General features: G+C 43.0%; 1 protein-coding gene across 4 annotated transcripts in view; it reads right to left on the bottom strand.

The window, feature by feature from the left end:
• The window catches only part of ddr1 (discoidin domain receptor tyrosine kinase 1), a 48,501-nt gene that overhangs the window by 11,683 nt on the left and 11,279 nt on the right, over window positions 1-25,539 (bottom strand). For 3 of the 4 annotated variants that reach the window (XM_006802832.3, XM_087848267.1, XM_035913041.2), the window contains exons 2-13: window positions 19,727-19,884; window positions 16,420-16,522; window positions 12,683-12,758; window positions 11,527-11,679; window positions 10,560-10,707; window positions 9,323-9,425; window positions 8,169-8,355; window positions 4,877-5,126; window positions 3,135-3,287; window positions 2,466-2,525; window positions 1,184-1,350; window positions 19-226 (exon numbers count right to left, since the gene is read on the bottom strand). In XM_006802832.3, coding sequence (XP_006802895.1) covers window positions 19-226; window positions 1,184-1,350; window positions 2,466-2,525; window positions 3,135-3,287; window positions 4,877-5,126; window positions 8,169-8,355; window positions 9,323-9,425; window positions 10,560-10,707; window positions 11,527-11,679; window positions 12,683-12,758; window positions 16,420-16,522; window positions 19,727-19,826 — 1,708 coding nt within the window. In that variant the 5' untranslated portion in view covers window positions 19,827-19,884. The remainder of the gene's footprint in view (window positions 1-18; window positions 227-1,183; window positions 1,351-2,465; window positions 2,526-3,134; window positions 3,288-4,876; window positions 5,127-8,168; window positions 8,356-9,322; window positions 9,426-10,559; window positions 10,708-11,526; window positions 11,680-12,682; window positions 12,759-16,419; window positions 16,523-19,726; window positions 19,885-25,539) is intronic. The other variant, XM_035913040.2, reaches the window with a different exon arrangement.

The raw sequence follows: 25,539 nt of genomic DNA, 5'->3' as shown, positions 1-25,539 counted from the left end.
ACATAACTGAGTAGGTACCTGTGCTGTCTCTGTGATCTCGGGGCCGGAGCAGGGCGCTGGGCTCCTGATACTCCCCTTCTGCCTCTCTGTCGTGGTCACGGTCATCCGGAAAAGTGTGGATGCGCTGGTAGCGACTCGAGTAGCTGTGGGTGTTATTGATGACCACGTTGTCCGAGGGGACCGAAAGGTGAACCCGCAGCTCATCGCTGGACAGACTGCCTTGGGCCTGGGGAGGGCAGAGTATTCAGGCAATATAAATGCACCATCTGAGTTTCCGGAGCAGATGTGATATCAAACCGTGGAAACAGGCACTGATCGTTACACAATTAGCAATAAATGTAAAATGATCCAGATGGAAATGCAGAGTGTCTCTGCCAAAAGACTGGCAGTTGTTATCTCAGGATGCCATCAATCACTTAAAATCGGGTAAAAGGACCAGCTCAGCCTAATCACATTTCTCGCTTAGAGCCATTTATTCAGCAGAAAGTAGCTCCACTTGAATCTGTTAACAGCAAAATTACCGTTTACCATTTTCGGTTCTCTAGAAAATTATCGTAATTTTTGAGGTTTTCAAGACTTTCTACAAAAGTAAACAAACATGTTTTAGCTGGAGTTTCAAAAGTTTGGCTAATAAAATCAGGACTATGTTTAAAAAGAAAAGCCCACACTGCTCATTATGAGTATATAATGAGTTGTCTTTTCTGTGGAGCTGCTCAGATATGAAGTATTACTATACTCATGCACTAAAAGTATCCCACAGTGCACACATACTTTAAAATGGGCTGGATGTGGTGACCCTAAACCCTCCCTTAGTTATACTGCAACACACCTGGGTTACTGGGGGCTTCCCATGATGCACTGAGTTTTTCTTTTCACTTTCTGCATGTTTATACACCACTCTGCATTTAATCATTAGTCATCATTAACCTCTGTATCTCTTCCACGGTGCACCTTTGTCCTGTATCATCGTCATGTTGGAAAGTTTAACTGACTATACAGTAACCTACATAAAATTCCCAAAACAGGGAGTAGGGGAATTGTGAATGAATGACTGACTTTGGATACAACCCAAGATCGGATGAATATAAACCACTTGGGATAAATAAGAAAATGTTTCATGAGCTGATCCTCCATGAGCGCCAGTTTAAAAAGGAATGCCATGTGACCCCGAGTCTGGACCTACCTTTCCCAGTAACTTTTTCCAGTACTGCCTCCAAAGAATGACAACTATCACAGCCAGGAGCAGAAGGATGATGCCCACCAGGCAGCCAATCAGAATGGCTGTATTGCTGCTGTCGTCTTTAGCCACGGGAAGCCCCGCCCTTGGAGTAACAGCAGCAAACGCCGGCCCTGGAGAAGGCAAATAGAGGATGAAATGTTAGCATGTTTCCTTGATTTCCTAAAAGTTGCATGCGGGTCTGACGTCATGTCCATCGATCACCATGCAACACCGGGTTCTTCGTGTGTGGGTGCTTGTGAGAGACCGCACGCTAGTCTGAGTTAATGCTCTGGTCAGACTGCGAGGATTTGCTCTTTCGGCACAGTCACGCTCTCACTGAGGTCACACGCCAATGCTGTTTCATCAGGCTTACAAAGCATCTGATAGGGATTGCCTGTGTGAGAATGCATTTAGTATGCCCGCTCATACCAGAGAGCTTCTCAGAGCCCGCTGCTGTGAGAACAGTATGTCAACACTGTTTGGCTTTATGCAGCGCTTTAAAGTCAACTATTAATCAGAATCAAGCAGCTATTTCTTCTCCTTTGAAGGTCAAATGTGGCGTGTAATTTGAAAGATGAATGAAAGAGTTTCCTCGGTACAGTTTAGTGTAAACTTTTGCCCATAAACAAACCCTTACAGGCAACAGAGAAACTCATGCAATATGGTGCATAATGCATTTCCGTGGATGTGCGCACATAAATGCATATCATCAACAAACACACACCTGCGCCCACGCTAATGCGCGCACATGTACCACCAATTGATACATTACAATGTCAGAGCAGAAGACGGCCCCTTTCTGTCTGTCACTTCAACACCATGCGGGTAATAAATAAACCCAAACAAAGCCCTTCAACCGCAGCCAGTAACGAGGACAAAGCAGCATACACGCCACAGAAAACCATTTCCAGCTTTCTAAAAAGCCTGTTATTGTTTAGCTGTGGAGACTAGAGCCAGTTCCCGAAAAACATGCAGTTTGTGAGACCACAGGAAGCCCAGTTGTTATTCATACATAAATAAATTTTACTATAGCTCGGTTAGTGTTTTCTCCTCCAGCTGTATATCTTCAAACCCAGGGGACAGAGCCCGGTGCCAAAGACTGCCCCTGTAATCCCTCTCCCATTATACTTCGTACTCTCTACCGAGCAATGGGACAGTTTTAAGATGTTGGAGGAGGGCCAGAGCGGATGGAGCTAGCTTCCCCACCCCTCTGATCATCCCCTCTCTTCTCTTTTTTTCCTCTCACCTGAAAGCGTCCAGTTACCAGTGGTGTCCATCATGACGGCGGTGGTGGTGGTGGGGGGTTCTGGAGGAGCGAGGGATGGACAAAGGAGGAAGGCATGAGAAGAAAAGTGGTGGAGACTCAGAAGAGAGTGATGAGCAGAGGAAAAAAAGTCCTGGAAAGCAGAATTCTGCCTTTTTTCTTTTACTCCGATACAGCAAGCTTTAAAGTTCAAAAAACTTTTTAAAAGCCACACTGTTATTTAATGAAACATTTGACCTTTAATTTTAAGCCTGATTTCTCCTTTAAATACAACACACTGTGTTAGATAAGGATCGGGCACAGAGGTTCAGGCAAAGAAATTTCAGAGCTCGTGATGACGACAGACGCTAGTCAAACACGTGCCTCCTTTGGCGCTGCATGCCTCTGGATCTGCTTCATACGCATGACACAGGTGCACTGCCGACATGCTTACACTCATCGCAACAGGAAGAGAAGAGATGGGAGATGATAGAGAGATCAGGGGAATTAGAGATGCGGTAGAGCGCAGAATGGACCACGGAGGGGTAAATGAAAGAGCACGGCAGGTGATAAAAGGAGACAACAGAGAAGGAATGGTAAGTGGAAAGAGTGAGAGGGGAGATAAACGTCGGGGTGATGAGCAGAGGGATAGAGGGGAAGCGCAGGACTCACCAGTAGGCCCGGTAGTGGAATTGAAGGCACCGCGGCTCGATGTGGGAGCAGAGGAGGTGACATTAACAGGAGGAGGAGAAGATTTGGTGCCAGGAATCATGGGAATATTTGGAGGAAATAAATCAGTGTCTGTGACATCCTCCTCAAATGGCTCTGAATAACCAAAAAGAGACAGAGGGGAGGGGGAGAAGTCAATTTAATGAAAATAAATCATGTTTTATGTGTTTAGAGGGTTTTATGTGATGCAGCACACCTTCTGGTAGCCCGCAGCTGTGAGGAAACAGTGACTGTGGTCACAGCTGGTTGTTATTCCAGAGAAAGCCAATTAATTCCATTGCATTTAATTACCTTGTTTTTGACTGGGAACTGATCCTTTCCTTATTGATTAACATGACTGATTGTGTTAGCTCACTAACCCTCGGCAGGTAATCAAATAACATACTCTGTTTTGTTTGCACAACGCAACCAGCATCTCGGTCTTGTAGCTCACGTATGACTAAATGTTAATGCAGGAGTCGACCAGAGAGCTGGAAGGAGTTTGCTGTCAACTTTCAGAAACCAGAGGAGCTCTGAGCATACTCTCAGCTGCTGAATGCAGAATGAATGAGCGCCGAATGTTTATATGGACCCCCTAATGTGAGAGATAGACTGTAGACATACGTGATTACAGGGTGTAAGGAACATCTGACTCTGAAATTACCTCTAAGTCAGCAATGCTAGCCCGGTGGATAGTTGAGTAACAGGTTATCAACCAGGCCGATCGCTTTGTGATGCCAGATGTGAGCCAGCTCTAACTAACACAGCATACAGCTGCATTTGTCGGTAGTTTTGTGAATAAAGTCCGTTACAGACCTCGTACAACCTTTCTTTCCGTGTCAGACGCTTGAACCAAACGTCATTTGGTCATTTATCACCAGTCTGGCTCGAGTCCAGCAGCAAGATGTGGACTTGAGAGATCCCCTGACCTGAGCCACCTAAGTTTGGTGAGATAACTCGTTTGATTCTTATCCAACTACACCTGACAGTGTTTTTAACTAGAAAAGACAGCTTAATTAGTCACAGTAATCTGAAGCTGAGAGCAGAGGAGTCCTCTATCCGACTTTGACTCAGATAGGCATGAAACTCATCTTTCTCTGTTCGCCTTCATGCTGCGCCTGATTGTTGTAACCTAGACACAGATAATGAAGACAACAGATGGAGGGAAAATAGTCACTTTTTTAAAAACAGTGTTTTAGATCAGGTAGAAAAAAATGAATGCTAATTATGTTCACAGATGGGCTGCTTTGGGTTGTTAAAATTCTGAATAGGAAAGTACTGATAATGTCTCAGAGAATAGCATGATTTTTCTGTTCATGTCCAAAAGAGGACTCTCAAATGCTGATCATGTTAATCAGTTAAAAGGCTGAAAGCTTCACTCTAAAAGCCACAGAAATACAGATAAGCAGCTCCACTTTACTTAAATTTTACACTGAACACCTCAGGAAAGCTGATTGCTGTAGCATGGATGAAAATCCAATCTCTCACAGGTCGGTATTTTTTGGTTTTTTGTTTTGGTGCCATCTATATTTAGCCTTTCCCTAGACAAAGCCAAATCTCAGCTTGACTTCCACGATAGTGCAAGTTGATAGGATATGTGTGACGTAAGCGCCTATCGTCTATAGAAGCAATAACCGCCTGCCAGAGTGGCAAAAATACACATCTCACAGATGAAAAAAATGGACAAACTCAATTCTGTTTCCTACCAGAGAGGAAAGATATCTCGCTGATGAGCAGCCAACGGTCGGCAAAGTAGAATTTGCAGCGGAGGATCTGAGCCAGCCGTCCCCCCAGTGGGAGAGAGATGGGTCGTGACGAGGGGTCTTTTAGATCCTCGAGGGGCACAGGCAAGGTGAGGGCAGGAGAGGACCATGGCTGGAGGATGCCAGGCTTAAAAAGGCACTCCACTTTGCTGAAAACTCTCACACCCTGTGTGTGACGGTTATTACTGTGCACCTAGAGGAAGGAGAAAATTGTGTGAGTGCAGAGAAGCAGAAAAAGAAAGAACAGATACGGTGGCGAAAAAAGTTGCAATCAGTTACAAAATCTTTTCACTACCTGTACATCGGAAATAGCTCATGGAAATATCTGGAAAACCTTTCGACCTTTGTCAATCATTATCCGCGGAAAGGCAGGAAATTAACACACAAAATTAATGACACATTCTCTTTCTGTTGAGCCATAATTGCTTTGGCACGACTTAGAGCAGAGCCGGGCTGCAAATTAACAAAATTAGAACACAGGAGGAGGGAAGAAGGATAGAAGAAAAGAAAGTGTATGACAGAAGAGAAGAGAATAGAGGATAGTTCTTCTCTGTTTTACAAGCAGGGAAAGGCCAAAGACGGAAGAATCCATAAAAGCGGAATTAATATATACGAGGAGTCGTTGTGGCTGGAAGCGGAAAGAGGAGCTTGACAAGAAGAGATGAGGATGTGGGGAAAGACGGAGGTTGGTCAATTGAGGTCAAAAGTATAGATCTAAGAGACTGAAAATTAAGAACGAGATGATAAGAAAAATTATTTTTTCCCCTCTTAGAGAGCAGAGGCTGTTCTGACAGGTTAGCTGTAAACCTTACACACTGAAAGGCCAGCTGCTCTAACCTAATCCACATGTTAATTCTCTCTCACACACACACGGCGTGCAAGTGTTTCTGTTTGGAAAGGGGACAAAATGGGGTGTGTGGGTATGCACTGGAAGTTGGTGGTAGAGGTAGAGCTCTGATAAGTCAACAGAAATGAGGAAATTTACTACTCCTTCAGGGAATGCAGCTGCAAGAGACTCACCAAAAGCTTAATGTAAGACACACGTTAAGAAATCAAGGGATAAGTTTGTCTACGTCCACATGCACGGGAAAAAATGTTGGACAAAAATGAACCAAAGAACAGAACAGAAACTTTAGAAAATGTGTAAGAAGTGCAGGTTATGGCTGACAAAATGTCAAAGGGCAGATTTCTCTTATTAAACACAGTTTGAGGAACTGCGGTCTTCAGAGACGAGTCAAGCCAGAATCAGGTTCAGGTTCCCTCTCCTTGTTTATTTGACCTGTGTGTCTGACATATCCGCTCGGGCAGGCTAGTGTAACGCTGCGTGTCAGTTGAGGTTAGTGTATGAAAACCACTGTGGAAAAGGCAAGAAAAACAGGATAAGCGTAGGAAAAACACCGCGAATACCGCTGGGAGAGATTTTTAAAAGGTAACGGAGGTAAACTGTGGAAAAACACGTGGAAAAAGAAAATAAAGATTCAAAAAAAATGTTCAGTCACTGTCAGGAGATTTCAGAGTAATTACTTGTGCCCTTTATAAGGCATGCAGGCTGTTCAATCCACAGAGATGTATATGGTGCTTCTCACCCAAACCGACATTCCAGTCCGCGTCCAATGAGACAACAGTTATAATTCAAACTGGGTTGCTTCACACCATTATCCCCCTCATTGCTCCACAAACTAACCACAAAAGCCGCACAGACGCACAAACAGACTGTGATGCAATTTGGTGGCTCCCAGAGAGACGAGCACTGATGCACTGTCCCATCATAAACAATGGCGCATTCAAACTAATTAAATGGCTGCAGAGCTATTCCAGTAAAAATGTTGCTTCCTGACGCTGCAGATAAAGGAACTTAGTGCTGTTTAAAAAAGAGACACACAGACACATAATGGTGCTGATGGAGTCCGTTTTAGGGCCCGAGCTGCTTGGAGACAAAGGAATTTCTAAGCAGTTTCATCAGATGGAGAAATGGGACATGATTGTTTTGGGCGAATGAGATAATTAATCAACCAAAACAATGTATTAATTACAAATACTTCTTTGTCAAGTCAATGGCCTGTTCATAACACAGGAAGACAGACACAGAGCAGTTAACAAAAGTTAACATTTTTGTGCCTTCGAGAAGCTGGACGCATCGAGGTGCTTCAAACGTTCAGACTGTAGCCCATAAAAAAGAAAGTTTGATTCGACTGCTGTCTGGTTTTCTCAACTTAAGTTGTTTTGGAGGGTTTTTTTGGCGGACAGTTAGAAAAAAAGATCTTAATTTTAAGCTGAAAAGGATGGCATGCATCAAGGACGCCCCATTTACTGAGCTGTGCTTTGAAATGTATCACACAGACAAAGAGACTCCTGTTGGATGGAAACTGTGGAGGGTTTAACTGCCAAAAAAATAAATATTAACTACATAAATGCATTTATATGATCTTAAAGGCACCAATCAATTTAACTGTTACATATAGAGGGAAATCTCAGTTTTAATAAGCTCCTGTGTTCCTTTCCCTCCTGGTACCGATTGCCCTGTTTATACATATATGATTTTTCCTTTGTATTTTCCCTCATATTTATTCCCCAAAATGTATTTATTTTTGTGTTTGTTCTTTATGCATTTCTGCTTATAAAGGGGGGATTATTCAAAGTGTAACTGCACCAGCCAGAACAAAGCTATTAGTTTTCTACCAGCACGCAAAGAAAAAATAATACAGAAATAAATCCATAAATAAATGAGTATTTCTTAAATTAATATTAATACATGGACGTGTGAATAAACAGGGGAGAGCAGGGGAAAGCAAATGGAAACCATTTATGCCACATTTTCTTTAATAAGTCAAGATCTATGTTCAATTTTAAACTGTAAAAATGTAGATTTCAATTATATTTACCGACTCTTTCTTTCATTTACTATGGCAGTTTCACATCTCCATGAACAAAGTCCTGCCATGTCTTCTTAACCGTTCACCCAAAACAAAAACACAGGAAATGCACTGAAATGTGACCTGATATGAGATTATCTAAAGACATAAAAAACTGGTTTGCGATAAAATGAGCGACGGTTTCTAAAGATGATCATTCTTACAAAGTGGATCTCCTGGAAGGCACAGACCATTCACTGTCGCTTTTAGCCGCAACGGCATCTCTGATTTGCACGCAGAGCGACGCTATCTGCAGAGGTAACAACGCCCTGCACAGATTTATACACGCACTACTGCACACAAGCACAACTTCGAGTGCCTACCTGCATGTGGTGGAAGACTCGTGGTTTCTCAAAGTGGAACTCAATATCCACGCTGCCTTGCCCGAGGGCTTCCCGGCTCCAGCCCAGGTAGTCATACCCAGGCCACACCCTCAACTCCTTAGTCTTTGTAAAGTCGTCTCCTCCCAGGACACCGTCACACAGCTGACCAAGCCCTCCAAACTGTATCCTGCACACAAACAAGCAACAGGTAGCTTTAACTAAAGAGGTAGTGCAAAGTGTTGAAGTGTCCTCGGGCACTTATTGCATTGCTACTGAACCCCAAATTGGTTTTTGTGCGCACCAGAGGTTAAAAGAAAAAAAGAGAGAGAGAAAAAGTGTATAAAGGCACAGAATAAAGCACCAATTGTGTGTCTGAGTGTGGCTTTTAGAGCTCAGTAAGAAAAGAAAGTGCTTTGTAAGGACCCGTACATTTACCATTTAAAGCAGAAATAAAGCTGTGTGCACCAGGATGCACACACACTAACACAAGTTCAAACACAAACCTCAACCCCACTTCGTTTTCCCCCTACAAACACACACCTCAGCAAACAGCAAACACTAAGCAACAGAACTGGATCCCCAAACAGTTCCCCCCACTGCCGACCATACGAGCCCTCACCCGTGCGTTTTGCTACGGGAGCGTCTGGATTACATCAAAAGTGCTACATCACTGGCTAACAAAACATTTCAGCCCCATTAAGCGCACAGCCCACGCAAGGGTGGACACCACCCCCATTTCCCCCCCTCCATGGCTCCCTACCAAAAACCTCACGGCCAGGAAACATGCCTCAAATCCCCGAACAACTAAAGAAAATAATGTCATTCCCTTTCGATTAGGCCGACTGGATAAACCTCATGAGAGGATTTGGCTTCAGAGCTAGCAGATGTGATAAGCACAGTTTTTGTTACACCATTGATGAAGCCACAAATATCATCATGATAGCGCTTCACCCCACATTCCTGGGTGTCACTAATGTGGTGTGAATTGTTGTCATGATCATATTTCACATTTGCCGCTGCAGTGCCGTGATTTATAAACGAGGCCGTGCCTGCACATTTCCATTAGAGCGAAATCCAGGCGTTTATGGAAATCCAGCATACTCGTGCATAAAAATGAAAATGGAAAAGATGCTCGGAGCAGATGTACGTCTTACCCTTGTTCCGTGCTCCCATCATAGGTGGAGTCGTTGAGATACACAGACATGCCGGGCAGCTGCATGACATGACCCACTGGAGCTGTGTAAGCCTTCAACCCATCTGAAACACGGCAAGACGGGAAGAAATATTAGTCGAGAGGTCCTTGAAACAAGCATTTTTTTTTCCCGTTTTCATTGCGAGTAGTTCAACATGTACAGAGCCAACAGAAATCCCAGCTGCAGGGAAGAACTGCTACAGCTGGATTTCAAGCAGTAAAACAAACTAAAAGGCCAGCTTCTCGGGCCTGCTTGGCCCATTCACCATCCACCAGCGGAACTCGAGCCTCCTTGCCTCTAATGTACACCTAATCAGCCCACTCCCTGAGAACAGAGGTGACGTCAGTAACGCTGACTCCAACCCGGTGCTTTGCTACCCAAAATAAACACAGTTCTTCACATAACATATGTGCAGCACGCCCTGATTGCACATAAACATGTGTCTTTAGATGTGAGTATTTGCAGGTACCGGTGTGCGAGTGCTTGAGAGCCAAGCAGGTTAAAGCAAGTTAAAGCTAAGGAATAATAATGGGGTGACATTGTGCTGCCTCTCTAAAATCTGATATGGAATGAAATAAAAAGGTCAAATTGCACACATTTGACCTTTTATTTCATTCCATATCAGACTTTAGAGAGGCAGCATCACATTGTGTAGATTCTGCATAATCTCCAGCCCGTAGGTAAAACGAAAAGGGAAAAGAGCCGAAAGCCACATTCAAGCATATTTCAGAGGGATGGTGTCCCTGAAGACACAGACCGGGAACTGGTCTTTTAGTGCCAGTGGCAGTTGTGATTTACTGACAACCCAGTGAGCGTCTGAGGGAGGTGGGTGGGGCAGGATAGGAGACATAAATACTCAGTGAGTCAGTGTTGTGCTTCAGCAAACATGGAGACCAACACCATTCATCAATATGGGGCTTCTTTTATTTGGCCAAATCCCACAAAGGCTGTAAATTTGAATGCCTCAATTCGATGTATGGAATGCATGAAAAAAAAAAAACAACCCACACACTTGTGATCATTACCATCTGATACAGGATCAAATCTGGGACGACAGCCAGCTAAGCCATCTTCACCATATGAAATATTTTATCTGATCTGGAGGGCACGCAGCGCCTAGCACAGACAAAACGAGTGTCCGTAAAATCGGGGACGCTGTGCGACGTCGTCCATCAACTCCACGCTCAAACACACTCACCGTTCCAAAGGCAGCCATAGAGCTCCACCCGAAGACAAACGCTCATAACCCGGTCGGCGAGGGGGTAGAATCGCACCATGCGAGCCACAATGGGAGGTCCGAGGTCTTTCAGCACAACATCATAGGTGTTCTCATTACCAGACACCACCTAGGGGAGAGCAGTTCAAATATTCAATCACACAGCATGTTGTTTGCCTCTGCTAATAACTGTAAGCTTGAATAAATCAACACCTTAAGGCGCCCAAACTTTATTCAGAGTGCATTTTCTGAATTTGTTAATCCAAGAGGAGCTGAAATGAACTGACTGAACTTTTTCTTTAATACATAAAGGTGCAAAGAATGATTGATTTGAGAGGTTAGAGCCTCAGGCTGTTTTTAGATGAAACACATTAACACAAAAAAATTACTTCAGTTTGCAGTTTCTCAATATTTGTTGTGTGTCAATATAAGGTCCAGAATAATAAATGCAAGTGAGAGCCAAACAGTGTAAGGCCTTCCTTAAAAATTTTGTTGTCGGAGTTTGTAATTCCCAAGCTGCCATGTAAGAGTGGTACAAAACACAGAGTACGATGTATCACCAAATCGAATATTCAACAGATGCAATAATAGGGGTTTTAAAATAATATAAACTCTGCAAATGCATTCGTTGCATTGTTCAGCCAGAAGCTTGGCTTAGTTCCAAACTGCTCAACTTCACAATGAATAATAAGTTAATCAAATGCAAATGAATTATACAGATAGCTGTGATTAACACTTCATTTATACTCAACAGCCCCAGGATATTAAGTCGTATCCTATCAATAATGGAGTCGCCCTCAGCTGTATGTTTCTCGTGTTGACACCCCACTTGCTCATTTAATGACATTCAAACTGTTATTTCGCTCCATTTGTTTACCAGGCGTGACAGAAACAGAGGGATCCAGTTCATTTGTAATCAAGGCGAGGACGTGAGAAAAATCCCACTCACATCTTGGCCCCAGCGGTCCTTCCAGGTGATCCATTTCTCTCCATCTCGGGAATAGCGGAGCCGGTAACTGCGTGCAAACTCCTGACCGTGCCCATCAGCGTGGCGACCTTGAGTGCCGACCAGAGCCAGGAAGTGGAGTCTGCGCAGGTCAATCTACAGATGACAGATGATCATAACATATGTCACTCAGAAAGCTGGAAATGCCAACAAGATTTAAAAGTACTGGGATGCTTCCAAACTCACCTACATTTACTCATATTGTTCAATTTCAATATATTTTAGGACTTATTTTCATATGCTTATGATAGTCTAAAAAGTGTGTGCTCAGAATGCAAAGAGCTGATTTGGGAGGATATCGATGACCTTGATGTAGAGAAAAGATGATTAGCACAGTCTAGACTGAAAAAAATGTGTCCTTGTAGGATTACAGTTAAGAGCTTCTTTGCCACTGCAATTTCAATGATTTTTAAAGATAGAAAGGAGAACTCATGAAGAGCATAAAGAGATCTTATCTGTCTTTCAGTATCTACTAAAAGCTGGGAGTGACACACGCATGCATTAGGAGAAGAAAAAGGAAAACAGCGACCCTGCTTCTGTCCAGAGGTAACAAACATAATGACTGGTAAAATAAAATCCTATCTTTGTTGCATTTTTTGCACAACTGTAACAAACATCCATCCACCCGATTTCTTAACCTTTGGAGTCTATCCTAGCTGTGATGGGTGAGATGCTGTGTATGGCCCGGATGGATCACCAGTCCATCACAGGGACTAACACAGAGAGAAAGGCAACCTTCACATTCACTGCCAGTTTAAAATCCTCAATTAGCCTAACAAGCATGTTTGTAGCTGTGGGAGGAAACCAGAGTTCCTGGAAGAAGAAAAAAAACACGCACATGCACAAGGAGAAAATGCAGACTCCACATTTTTTCTCCTAAATGTTTAAGCAGTATATTTGCCTTATAGCTTATAGCTTCTGCAAAACCACCTCAAAGTAAAAATCTGTCTGAATTATTGAACAGACTTTTATAATGGTTACAAATGCACTCACACCTTGTTAATCATTAAATATCAATCAATACCTTTCACGAAACCAGCAGCTGTACTGAGCAATAAGTGCACCTGCAAATCAGAGCAGAAAAAGATGAGCATCGCACCTGAAGGTACTCTGATCCGCTGGGGAACACGGATCCTAATGGACACCACGCTCCGTCCCCCTCTCCAGTACTCAACCTGAGAAAGAGACGGAGATAGAGAGACATGATAATGTCAGATAACAGTAAAGGAAAACAAACTGCAAGTTGTTTAAAGCGAAAACACAAATCGGAAGTTCACGAAATCCCAGTCCCACACGCAAACACTCGCACGCAGATACAAACATGACTACAGACAGACTGCATCAAAACCCCGAGTGCCGGCAGTGTGCAGAGGTACAAGTGAGAATTCAGCGCAAACAGTCCAGTCCTCCACCAGCACAAATTGGATTTTACAGCAGCCAAACATTCACATATAAATACGACAACACTATCTGACAAAGAGAGAAAGACGCATGAAAACTGGAAATGGCTAAAGACAGAGAGACTGAGAAAACCTGCAGACCCCTGTTATTACTGTATATTGATTTTTAGTTGATGTTGAATCTGTGTTTTTAATTTCACTTTAGGGTCCAGAGTGAATTTCCTGCTTTCAGTGTTTAAAAATGTTGGTTTCAGTTTTTATATATAGTTTTTATATGCATATATATTTATGTATTTTGAGTTTGTTTATTTGTCTAGAATGTGGTTTCAGTTTAAAAAGTTCAAAAGTCTAGTTTTTATCTTGAAATGTTTTTGTGCACTCTGTTTAGTTTAGTTAACCAACCTCACGGAAAAAGCAGAGAACACAAGCGGCTCATGAAGAGAGGAAACGAGATGAAAGGAGCAGAGTGAAAATTACCGGCTCCTCCACATTCTTCAAACCTCACAACAAGATCTGTGCAGTGTCGAGCGTCAGGACCAATCTTTGCTCGCAGGCCTGCCACGACCACACACGCACCAAAGGTTTTCACTCAGCCCAAACCCTAACCCTGAGAAGAAAAGTTCATAGCAGCACCGCGGAGCAGCCGCACGACGACCACAAATTTGGCTGTGTGCGACTCCGACTCGTACCGAGGAGCTTTGGAACAGACGCCAGGCCACAACCGCGCTCTGACCACCGTGGGGCTTCTCTCAAAATGAAAGCTGCTGCTCAGACCACCAAAACAAATCACTGTATCAACTCGGTCGCACTGACAGCCATGCTTGGACTTTAATCACTCCCGTTCTCCCCTCAGCGGGTGAGATCATGCTGCTGGGAACCACAAGATGATATCAACACATTAGGGCTCCACCAAGTGTCCTCTAATGGAGAGAGGATGAGGAGGGAGAGCTAGCGTGCACCAGCCAGCATGGATAACATTACAGAACAGCGCTCTGCCAAGTAACTCATTTTTCTCCCGTCTCACTGTGTGTCTGTCTTTTGATTCCTCCCTAAATACCAGCCAACTCTTCATTCGTCTCCCATTGTTCACAGCTCACTCATTCCCTCCATCATTTCCTCTCTTGTCCAACCAATAAGCTGGTATTCCACTGGCCAAGCGTAATCACCTACCAGCTCTGCATCTCTCCCTCCACACACCACCCTCCCTGGAAAAAAAACCCTGCTTTCAGATTAATTTCCCCCCAACCTTTCAGCACGCCATCGCAGCAATCCACCTCACACTTATTTTATTTTTATTTATTTATTTTTTTTAAACTTCATGTCCGCTGCTCTCTCTGTTTTCTCTCTTTTTGGATCTCCCTGATGTGCCTTAAAAAGAGGCTGCGCTAATAATCATTTCCACATGGTTAGACGCTCTGCCAAGAGACCCAACCCAGCAAGCTGATGGAGGCAAGTGAACCCAAACACACACATGCACGATCCCACAGATTACACGTGGCGGTAACATGTTGCAGACCTTACAGCCAGACAGAGAAGGTGGTGATCTAATTACCATGTAGGTTTTAAGAAGACACACACAAACTATCATCTTCCACCTTAATCTAATAAACCTGCTAAAAATTACTTTAGCATGGTGCCAACAGACTGAAAATAAGACAGCACATCAGCCTGGCATGAGCACTGGAATATCTCATTCCTGTGGAAGAGAGATTGCTTCAATTTTGCTCAGCAAGTTTAAATACATCAGCAGAGTATGACAAGTGGCCAGCATGACATCTTGACTCCTGAAAGAGATGATAACGCAGCCTGATAATTGGGCCCAATTACCATTTTGCTGCACTTAAAGACTCTGTATACGATTCGCTGAACAAATCAGAAATGTGGGCGGCAATTCAGACGACCGCTACCAGGCTATTAAATCCGCCCTATCAAGTAGAAACCAGCTGAGATCCCAGTCGGTGCTGCTATTCAAAGAGGTGATTATGTTTTCTTTATAAGAAGCTTTCTCCCGTGGCTGGCTTGGAAAGAAAAAGCAACCCAATTTTAGAAGCACCACACCTGTGGTTTCGCGTGCGTCAATCCATTACACCTCACATCAACCCTAATCATTCTGCTCTCAAACCATCCTTTAGCATTTTTTCCCTACTTCTCCTGGCGTCTAATTGTTCTTTTTGATCTCAATACGGTGTAAAAATCAAATCGCTCTGAGAAGTTATTCGAGTTACATAATCCGTCACAGCGAACATCAAGTCTGTATTCATTTTGTCACTGTTACACTTTCACTGCGTGGTGATGTCTGCTGTCTGAGCTGTATTATCTCACCACATCAAAGCGGTGACAGCCAGGAATAATAGGAAAAGAACTTCTGAATTTAATTACTGTACAGCACACATCCAAAATAAGTCGAGTCGCTGCTGCTGTCCTAAAAAAAACAACTTGTAAATCTGCCATTTTTTACTTTCTAATAGCAACAGAGTATAGCACTTGGACAAAAATCAAGCAATTTATCATTCCCTGAAACCTTCACTTAGTTGCTCTGATGCAGATGTGAACCCAAAGGTATGTGTGTTGGTGCACGGTGACATCACTGCTGTTGAAAACTGTTTTTCAGCCGTCGTAACCAGAAACCGCTCTTAACCCTGCGTTATAACTTTCCACGTAACCCGGCATGCACCTTTTTAGAGAAACGTAACTCATCTTGGGTCGATGCAGCCCTCACTGAGTCTGACTGACATTGGAGGTTGCGGCGCGGGGTTAGAGGGGTTTCCGGTTACATCATAAGTCACGAAGTAGATTTCTTGCTGAAGCAGAATTCAAGCGTAACTCTTCAAAAACTCGTCTTTAAAAACGGGACGGCAACCTGCTTGCAACTTGGAAAAGTCTGTAGATGTTTGGTGACTGCAGGTGGTTGTGGCAACCAGCTTTCAATCACAAGGCAGTTGCACAGGTTGCATGGTGGGAGGCAACCTGTCTCCAAACAATCGGAGTCAGAAAGTCAGAAAGACTGGCAAAGGTTTGAAAGTAACTTACATCTAATTCATAAATGCAGACATATTCAACACACTGTAATCAATCCAAGTCAGAAACTCATCTGCAACATGTCTCTTACTGTTACTCAGTGCAACTGGTTGCCAACTGGTTGTATACTGGTTACGATGCACATTTTGCATTTCCTTTGAGGTTCTGGCTCTACTCTGAATCTAAACAGGTATTGTGAATTTCTGTCTCTGTAGATTGCAACAGATTTGATCACCTTCAGCTGCACATTGAGTTCATCTTATTGCTGTTTTATTGCAGCTTTGTTGTGACTGTAGCATAAGCGGAAGGAGAACTACAGATTTTAGACAAAAGTTTGTGTTTGTGGAAATGTGCTTAGGTATTTGAGAGTAACCTTTGAACTCCAGGTACAACAGACACACAGACACACACTTCCCACCTTCCATGTTTGGCCTCTGTGGAGTCTGACCAGGCGCTGGAGGCAGTGATGTCAGAATCTGGAATGGTGCCATCCTCCATCCCCAGGGCGTAACGACACTGAGCTGTGAGGGAAGGGTTGAGGGAGATAAAGACAGAGAAGGAGAGAAAGACACAGGCCGGATAAAGATATGAGAAAAATTCTCCTCCGTGTGGAGCACATGTCAAGGGGAAACTTAATATTTCCATTAGAGCATGAGTGGTCATCATTGGTCACGGAGCATAATGTTGTTATGTCATTTCTGGGAAAACTTCCGGACTTTATGCTTCATAACTCACACAGACAGTGAGTGGAAGGGGAAAAATGTAACGCTCCTACCTTTGCTTTTATTTGCTTTAATGTCCGTTGGTACTGCTGAGTTCATGCAATGCGTAATGTCACTGTCACTTATTCCGGTAATACCTCTTTGACTAGTCACAAGTGACTTCATTAGACGGACTGCCAGTAATACCCGTATGCACCTCCAAGTTTATGCTCACAGCTTATGAGGCCACCCGCTGTGAAATACTGTGACCTGTCAATACACCTTTCCCATTTCTTCAGTCCCTTTTGTCTTTCCATGCAGCTTTCCAGCTCGCACAAAGCCACCTCCTTAGGGCTCCAGTGATCCCGTTTCTTTTGGGCATTTGCAGAGAACTAAAGCGAGAAAGAAACTAAGGGCGATGGAATGAGCACAGACAGGTCTCCGATATCTGCACCGACTCTGCTCCAGCGGCAGCATTATCAACCGATCCAGATAGCGTGGTCCCAGGCAGGGATTACCCAACGATGGCGCTATCTGAGGACGAGGTGAGGGGGTGAGAGGCTGCGGGAGTGTTTGGGCAGTGATAAAGTGGAAAGGGGTTACTGACAGCGATATGCAGGGTTGGCTGAGGGTGACATAAAGAGGCGGGGGTTGGGTGGGCGTCTAACTCAGTTTCTGTCATTGACTCAGTGAACAGGAATGTCGGGCCGCATGACAAACCCTAAAACCTCCCAACGGACGCAACACACACACAATTCATCCACACCCTGAGGACAGGTGCCCATTTCATTACATCATCATCATTATACCACATCGCCAGTCAACAGCCCGCCATCTGCAGTCTTTTCACCTCTCGCTCTCTCGTCTCTGCCCCGCTGTGTCCTCTGGCTTCACTTTCTCTGTCTGTCATCTTACATTAAACTTTAGCGCATGCACCAAACCTTGCTGCTCACACTGCCAAGCTTGATTTAATCATTTCAACAAGACAAAATGCGAGCGTCTCTATTGCACTACACAGCCTGCTAATTTATCTAGATTCACAGATATGATTAAGTAATAAATCAAACAGTCATTTAACAGGCGATTACTCCTCCCAAAACAATTTTTTAATTAGAGCTGTAAATAATAACCTTTTTCCAATACCAATCACTCCTCTTCAGTTTTTACTATATAATTTTTTCTGTCAGTTAAATAATAAAAAGATAGGCACAACCAGAACGAGCTTAATCTTATGTGTCAGAGACCATCAGAGAAATCTTTCTTGAAAACTGTTTGGAAAAGAATCTATACTTTCAGAGAACAATGTTTGCCCTGATCGTGGTCTATCACCGTCTACCAGCAGCTAAACTTCAACCGAGAGCTCAAGAAACCGTAAGATCAAGAAGTAAAAGGATATATTTATAAAAATATGTACATAAAAGATGGAAGAAACACTGGCAACAGGGGACGGAGACTCCTCTGTTCATGAAAAAAGACCGTTAGTGAATATTTTCAGATGATCTTAATAGCTTGTTTTAAGTCTTTTTTTTTTTAAAAAATAAAACAATGTGTTTGTTTTGTGAGTTACAGACCCACGAGGAGTAAATTGACCATATAAAGCATATGTCCATCGTTGAGATGTATGGTTTCACAAAAGTAAGATGGCTCCAGCCAAAGCTTCTAAATGAGACATCAGAAATCAGTGGATAATGCCCTGGTGATTCAGTCCATCCTTTATATACAGTCTATGGGAAAAACAATCCATTGTCTAATGGGATTTGAAAGCTAAAAAGCAGTCAGTGTAGGAGATGCAGACACAAATGACTAAAATCAAATATTCATTTTATGAAAAACACCATCAGGCCTTTCAAGGACTCACACTGGCTGTGTTACTGTTAGCCATTACCTGTTCACTTCTATTTTGGGTCTCTGGTACTCCACTGGTAAGATGTGCACTTTATTTGAAAGCCTGCACCAAAAATGTAAACGAAGCAATTGCCACAAAATCTGGGAACTCATTGGCTAGTCATCTCACCTGATTTTTACTTTCAGTGAAGCCAGCAGATATCTGGGCCAAAATTTCCTTTCCCCTGCACCGGTGATTTCTTATGAACACAGATACTTAACAAAAAAACTAAAAACTATGTGGACTGTTTACCTGCATCCAGTCAGGTCCACCACAGATTTAAATCTTCTGGCACCAAAAGACTGTCCAGGACAGAACAGCACAGCTAGAGTATGTTTTGCTATCCAGAGCGATGCTAATCAAGATACCGCCCATGCAAATATCATGTTTAATAATTCGACTAGTTGTTTCAGTTGTAATTTGGGTACACTTTAAGCAACTTCATGCAAAAACTCATAAATTTACTCAAATGTTTGCTGGTTTTTTTGTTTTATATCAGCTTAAATATTGCTTAAATGTCACATGCTGGCAGCAGGGGATAATTTCAAGAATAATTAATGAATTAAACAAATACTAAATGTATAATTAAGTTAGTAATGACAATTACAGATTTGCTCTTATTCACAGACCAGCTGCTCCAGTCCAAAGTTTGGCCGCCCTGCAGACACTCTCCTCTGGTTACACCTGGCTGGCACACATTTACTAACTCCTCATGCATTCCCTTCCCTGACATTTTGATTGACACTTTCACGAACTGCTTGTGCATTAGCGGTCTTGCGGTCTTGACAAGCTGGCGGTTGGGGAGGGGTGGGTGGGTGGTGGGTGATGGGGGGGGGGGGGGGGGGGGGTGTCTAGCTATCTTATTCTCCTGTTTCAAACAACTGGCTGGCAGACAGGGAGAGGACACAGGATAGCCTGTTGATAGTGGATGGAGAATGAGGCTGACTGATCTGAGAATGTGAGGAGAATTTCAGAGCAGCGGGGAAGGCGTTTGCTGTGCCCAAGGAGAGGAAGAGGGTAACAGGTTTGAAAATGCAATCATGTCTGAGTTTGGGGGACAAAATAGGACACAGACAAAAACAAAGTCAAACTGAGGATATGATGTTTTCTGCTCTACACATGTATAGATGACATCCCACCTGGATCAAAGTGCCACTCATGCTCCTCTGCAGACGACGCCAGCACTGCCAGGATGGTGACCACAGCGACAGGGAACACTCGCAGGGTTGTCAAGGCCATGAGAGCAGCAACACACCTGGTTACCTGTCGGGAGTCAGACTGACGACCAAAGGCATACCTGTCGCAGAGAAAAAGGCATTTAGAACCACATCTCCTATAAAAAAAGCCCATTAAAAACACCACGCAGCACCATCACACCACAAATCATTTCATATACATATATACACATTCACATGCACACATACAGCCCTACCCTCAGGCTGCAAAGCTCAGAGACCCGCCATCGCCATCGAGAACTCAACCCTTGGTTAAATCCTCTTATTCCAAAGCACGTCACGTGTCTCACAATCATTTGTTTCTCAACGATTTCAATGCCAAATGCAGAAATGAGCCAAAAGCCCCAGAGAAGCAAGCACAAAGCCGTATAACAAAGGCCACTTTCACAGGCTAATTTGTTTTTCTCTCTGGCACCAGAATGCCACGATACAATAATACTAAGCTGCCTGTATGAAGGCTACAAACGAAACAGCCTGGTATCCAAGGATGGTATAATTAGCCGTCAACCATCTACTCCAAGAGAATTTCATTCCTTCTGTATTTGAAATGCCATTCATCTCCAAATTACTGGTTTCAAACCTACTTTACGAGATGGAGCACATTTGGAGCAGCCAGTTACAGACGCTTGTTTGTAATAAATAACAAACAGATGAAACTGTAAGGCTGAAGAAATGAGAGCCAACAAGAAAGGGAACAGGACAGATGTCAGTGTTTGGAGTTAATGAGGACACAAACGCAGCCTGTGATAGGTTAGTACCGAGTAAATTACTTGCTTATTACAGACATTGTTTTATTCGACCGAGAGAGAGAAAGGCTCTAAAGATCATTAAACATTAAAACAGCTGCACTCAGTGGCCAGTTTATTAGGTACACCTGTCAAAATTTGAAAAAACAAAAAACTCCAAAGCTGTAATGAATCTTTCCCTTGTGAAAGTTAGCATGTTTATTTTTTCTCTAAACTGTTTTACAGAGGTGTGGATTTTACTTTATGGTCATTCTGGAGTCTTTAGTCCGTGGTGCTGAACTGCACTGTCATGTATGGAGCTGCCAAAACAGCAATAAAGTTCAATAAATACCTCCCTAGTTTCGGCAAAAACAGTACATTATACCCGTCAACAAGGCAGGATTTACTGCAGGTCTCCTGTGTTAACAGTTGGGCTATATTTATACAGTTTTAGCTAGTGACTAATAAACTGGTACCAGAGCATATCATGCAAGTGTAGATTTTGGATGGAAATACATGACACAGGAGACGGCAAAACAAACAGAATGAGCTTCTTTTTTTTTGTAAATGGCTGATTGTAGAGTCCCAGAATTCCAGACGTTAAACAAAACAGGAAACCACAAAAGGAGCACGGGAAGCACGAGGAGTGAGAGGTAAGCAGACAGATGAAAGACAGTAACACTGTATATGCACAGAGGGCCAATATACAGGTAGGAACACATCTCAGTGAAACAAATACTAACAAGAGCAGGGCTGCTGACCACCAAGGAGGAAAAGAACAGCCTGTTAAAAGGCAGTTTTTCCTTCCCACTTTTGCTGGCTCATAGGGGATAGTGTGATTGGAGTTTTTTTAATGTAACATTGCAGGCTCTGCCTTACAAAATAATGTGCCTTAAGGCAACAGTTATATATGTATACACATACACATACATATACGGTCATTCTGGAGTCTTGTTCATCTTGTTCACCACCAAACAAAACTGTTTGACTTCATGAGCATTATGACTACATGGTCATTAATAAACATGGTAAAAAATAAAGCATGATCATGTCTGATATGATGTCTAATGGTGATACAAAGGCTTAAACCTTCCTAACGTGGGAGTCGACCAATAGGACCACTCCCTCAATCATAATGACCAATAAGATAACGACACTGAGCAGGATATAAATGCTACGCACCACGCGTGGTAAAGTGATCTAAAGGTGCCAAATGGATCAACACAGAGAATCTGATGTTAAGGGCTTCACTAACTGGTTTGAATATTGAATATTGTTCAGTAAATGAAAAGTGAGAATTTGGTGAAATTGTGGGTGGTGTGCATGAAGGTTATGCTGTGACAATGGAAAAGTGCACATAAAACAACAAATCCGACATTGACCTTCTGCAACGTTTCTGTGAAGCCCCATTAGGTGATCAGTGTGTGTGTGTGTTTTATTAAATCCCGACCAACACTGTAGGAGTAGGAGCGATCCTCGTGAAATTTGGATCCATGTCGACGAACAGTAAAAAGATGAGCTAAACAAAAAAAACGAACCCTCAAAGCAACACAAAGCTAAGAATGACCAACAATAAACACCAAGACGTAGACAGGGGAACATCAAAGGCAGGAAAAACTAGAAGCCCAAAGAAACCAATCAAGCATGTGACTCTTACAGAAATTTAAAAAAAAACAAAAAAAAACGAAGAAAACTTCCGATGGGGAAGCAAGAAGGAAGAAAGAAGCCTTAATGATATGTGGAAGTCTGAAGTGGGAGTGACAGCTGGGTGAAACAGAGGGGCCAGGCTGTCTTCCCTGCAGACCCTTTACATTTCAGCTTCATCTCTGAGTAGACTGGGACAGGCCAACAGCTGACACACAGCTGTAGTGACAGAGGATCAGAGGGAGGGGAGGGAGAGAGGCAGGCAGAGGGAATGTATGGAAAAAGAGGAAATAGTAGAGTCAGCTCACGCACAACGGGGTGGAGGGGCAAGAGCAGCGATGACACGGTTACATGTATGTGAGTATTTGGGAGGTGGTGTAGAAATGGTGACTTATGGCCTCGTAGTGCGTGTACGCATGGGTGCGACCCGGTGCAGCTGTCCTGAATGGCAGTCACAACGCAACCGATACACTGTGCACGTGTTCACGTCGAGGAGAGAAAATGAAAGAGTGCCGTCTTTTCTCCCTCTTCATCTGAATGCACATATGCCTGATGACACAATGCAGAAATATGGGGCTTACTGGGCTAGGCTCAGCGTGCAAAAAACACTCAAGAGTTGAAACTGATGAGCGGGGCCACAAATCCAAGGCAATCACTATAACAACCACGGTGATATCAACAAACATCATCCTGAACAGCGTCCCATCACCGTTTTGGTCAGCAAGGCAACGAGCTCTCATCCAACACACCACCGAGAGACAAAGACATTAAAGAAAACCAGAAGAGCAACTGTTCCAGCGAGAAGGAACAAAAGTGGGCACAGCCATCTGAGAACATTGTTGTTAGGAAAAGTCAAATGGTGTTGAACAGCTGTGGTTAGCGCTCAGAGAGAATGAGAAGGGCCCGCTGTGTTCTGGAGGAGGCAGCGCAGTGTGCAGTCCAATCTACGCTCACATTTTGTCTCTGCTAATCCACGAGCAGGACTGTGAATACTTATGAGCAGCTGCTGTTTCTGTCCCGCACAGCAAAAAAAAAAAAAAAAAAAAACCATGTCTGAGACAGACGAAAGCAGGGACGAACACACGGGAGAACTTTTTTAAAGTTAGCAGCCATTGCATCATTAAAGCTAGCGTGCCAGTCTCTATAATTAGATTGCTTCAGCGAAAGCTGGCAAGACTTCCTTGGCTCTGGTTAGCGTCTTTTCTGCGGAACTCCTCACCTTGGGCCCAAATTTTAGCCTTCATTATTCTTTCCAGTTGTCCAATAAAGCCACCCCCCCCCCCCCTCCCCCAAAAAGATCAGAAATGATGTAAAAGTTTGTTTTGTTTTTTTCTCCACATTATTTTGCATGTTTTAATACTTGAATTGCAAACTCTGCATGGTTCACATCACCGGCCGCTGACTATTATTAAAGTGTATCTCGACTTCTAGGCTCTTTTTTTGTTGCAGCCATTAGTATCAGTTTGTGTCAGTATAGTAGAAAAAATAAAGCTGCACAGGCTTGAAACCTAAGAGAGGTAATCAATCACAGTTGATACTTCGTCCATTTTTCCTGCCAAGGGTTCTGCCGAACAGCAACCTTAGCAAATTTCATTTCATGCCTTTCATACTGGCCATGTTTGCTTACTATTTGCTTATCTTTCAAGTTTCTGGAGCAGAATGCATCAACTTATCAACTTGATGAATATGATCATTTACACTTGCCAAAACACTGCTGCTCAAAATGTTTGGGGTCGCTTAGAAATGTCTTTATTTTTGAAGCACACTTCCCCCCTTTTCTATTTTAACTGATGATAAATGTTCCAAATTACAATCAGTGATGGATGGCACCATTAATTATGAGTCATTCATTATTTTTATTGGAGTATATCCGTAGGTGTAAAGTCCTGTGTTCCACTGAAACAAATTTCAGTACCTACTGCAGGTTTCGGATGTTAAAAGGCCCATTTATCGTTTCACGAGTGTGTATGCACAGCTGAAAACCGTTCTGCTGATTGCACAAGGAATACATTTGGCTACCTGAGTGTCTGGATTATTAGCCTTTATGGGTTCGATTATAGCTTCAAATTGACGTGAAAAAAGGAGCTTTCTTCTCAAATTTGTCAGAGTATTTTTGCTCTAAAAGAAAGGATGCTTCTTTATTGAGGAAATTGTCACAAATAAAAGAAAAAATTAAGATTTTATATGATGGTGTGTGCCACTCAGTCCATAGATGAGCACAAACTGGCCCTAACCAGAATAGAAAGAAGAAGGAGGCCACAGTGCAATTCTGAGCCAAAGGACAAGTGCATTAGAGAAAAAGACACCTCACAGGTCCTTAATTGGCAGTTTTATGAAAGGTTACAGCAAAACAACAGTTTTAACGTCAACAGTGGAGAGGCGACACCAGGATGCTGTGCTTCCAGAAAAAGATTTTGCAGAGCCCATTTAAAGTGCCAGTTTGGAACCTGCGAGGCGTATGTTTCTCAGACTTCAGTCACTGGTGTATTTTTTTGTTTTGCTTAGTTATAATTAAAGCCAGACTGTGCTGTTCTATAGAGAGAATAATTCACTGCTGAATAAAACATGCAGCACACTTTTTATGTCTTTGAGCAATAACACGCTGATGAAATTCATAAGAAATATTTATTTTTTGCCATTTTGAGACTGTGATCGAATCTTTGAAGGCTCTGGACACTCAAATAGCTAAATTAGAATAAGCTCTGTGAATTTTAAAAACACAGACTTGCTTTAGGTAACACACGGGAGTGATGTTTCTAAAAAAGGTGCACTGAACACCTGTGTAGATATTCCTTGATTGATCCGTGACTCATTAATAATTGATAATTACAACATTTTCAATTAATTTAACGTTGATGTGGGAGTTATTATTATTTTATGTTTCTTTACATTTCACATTTAATTAACATCAATAAAATGATCACAAAGGTGGTATTTGTTACACACTCAGATACGTTGTTAGGGCAACCACTCACATGGCAGCAACCCAGGGCATTTAGACATGCAGGAGTGGTCAATATGACCTGCTGATGTTCAAACTGAGCATCAGAATGACGAAGAAAGGTGATTTGAATGTGGCATGGTTGCTGATGCAACATGGGCTGTCTGAGTATTTCAGAAACTGTTGATCTACTCTGATTTTCCTACATAACAATCTCTAGGGTTTACAGAGAACAGTCTGAAAGATAGAAAATGTTTAGTAAGCGGTGGTTCTCTGGGTGAAAATGACTTGTTGATGTCAGAGGAGAATGGTTAAACTGAATTGAGTTCACATCAAGGCGGCAGTAACCACTTGTTACAACCCAGGTAGGCAGAAAAGCATCGCTGAATTCACAACATGACCAACTT

The sequence above is a fragment of the Neolamprologus brichardi genome, chromosome 11, assembly GCF_056152115.1.
Source record: "Neolamprologus brichardi isolate AB-2024 chromosome 11, ASM5615211v1, whole genome shotgun sequence".
Taxonomy (NCBI): Eukaryota; Metazoa; Chordata; class Actinopteri; order Cichliformes; family Cichlidae; genus Neolamprologus; species Neolamprologus brichardi.
This window is presented reverse-complemented; position numbering and strand designations above follow the sequence as displayed.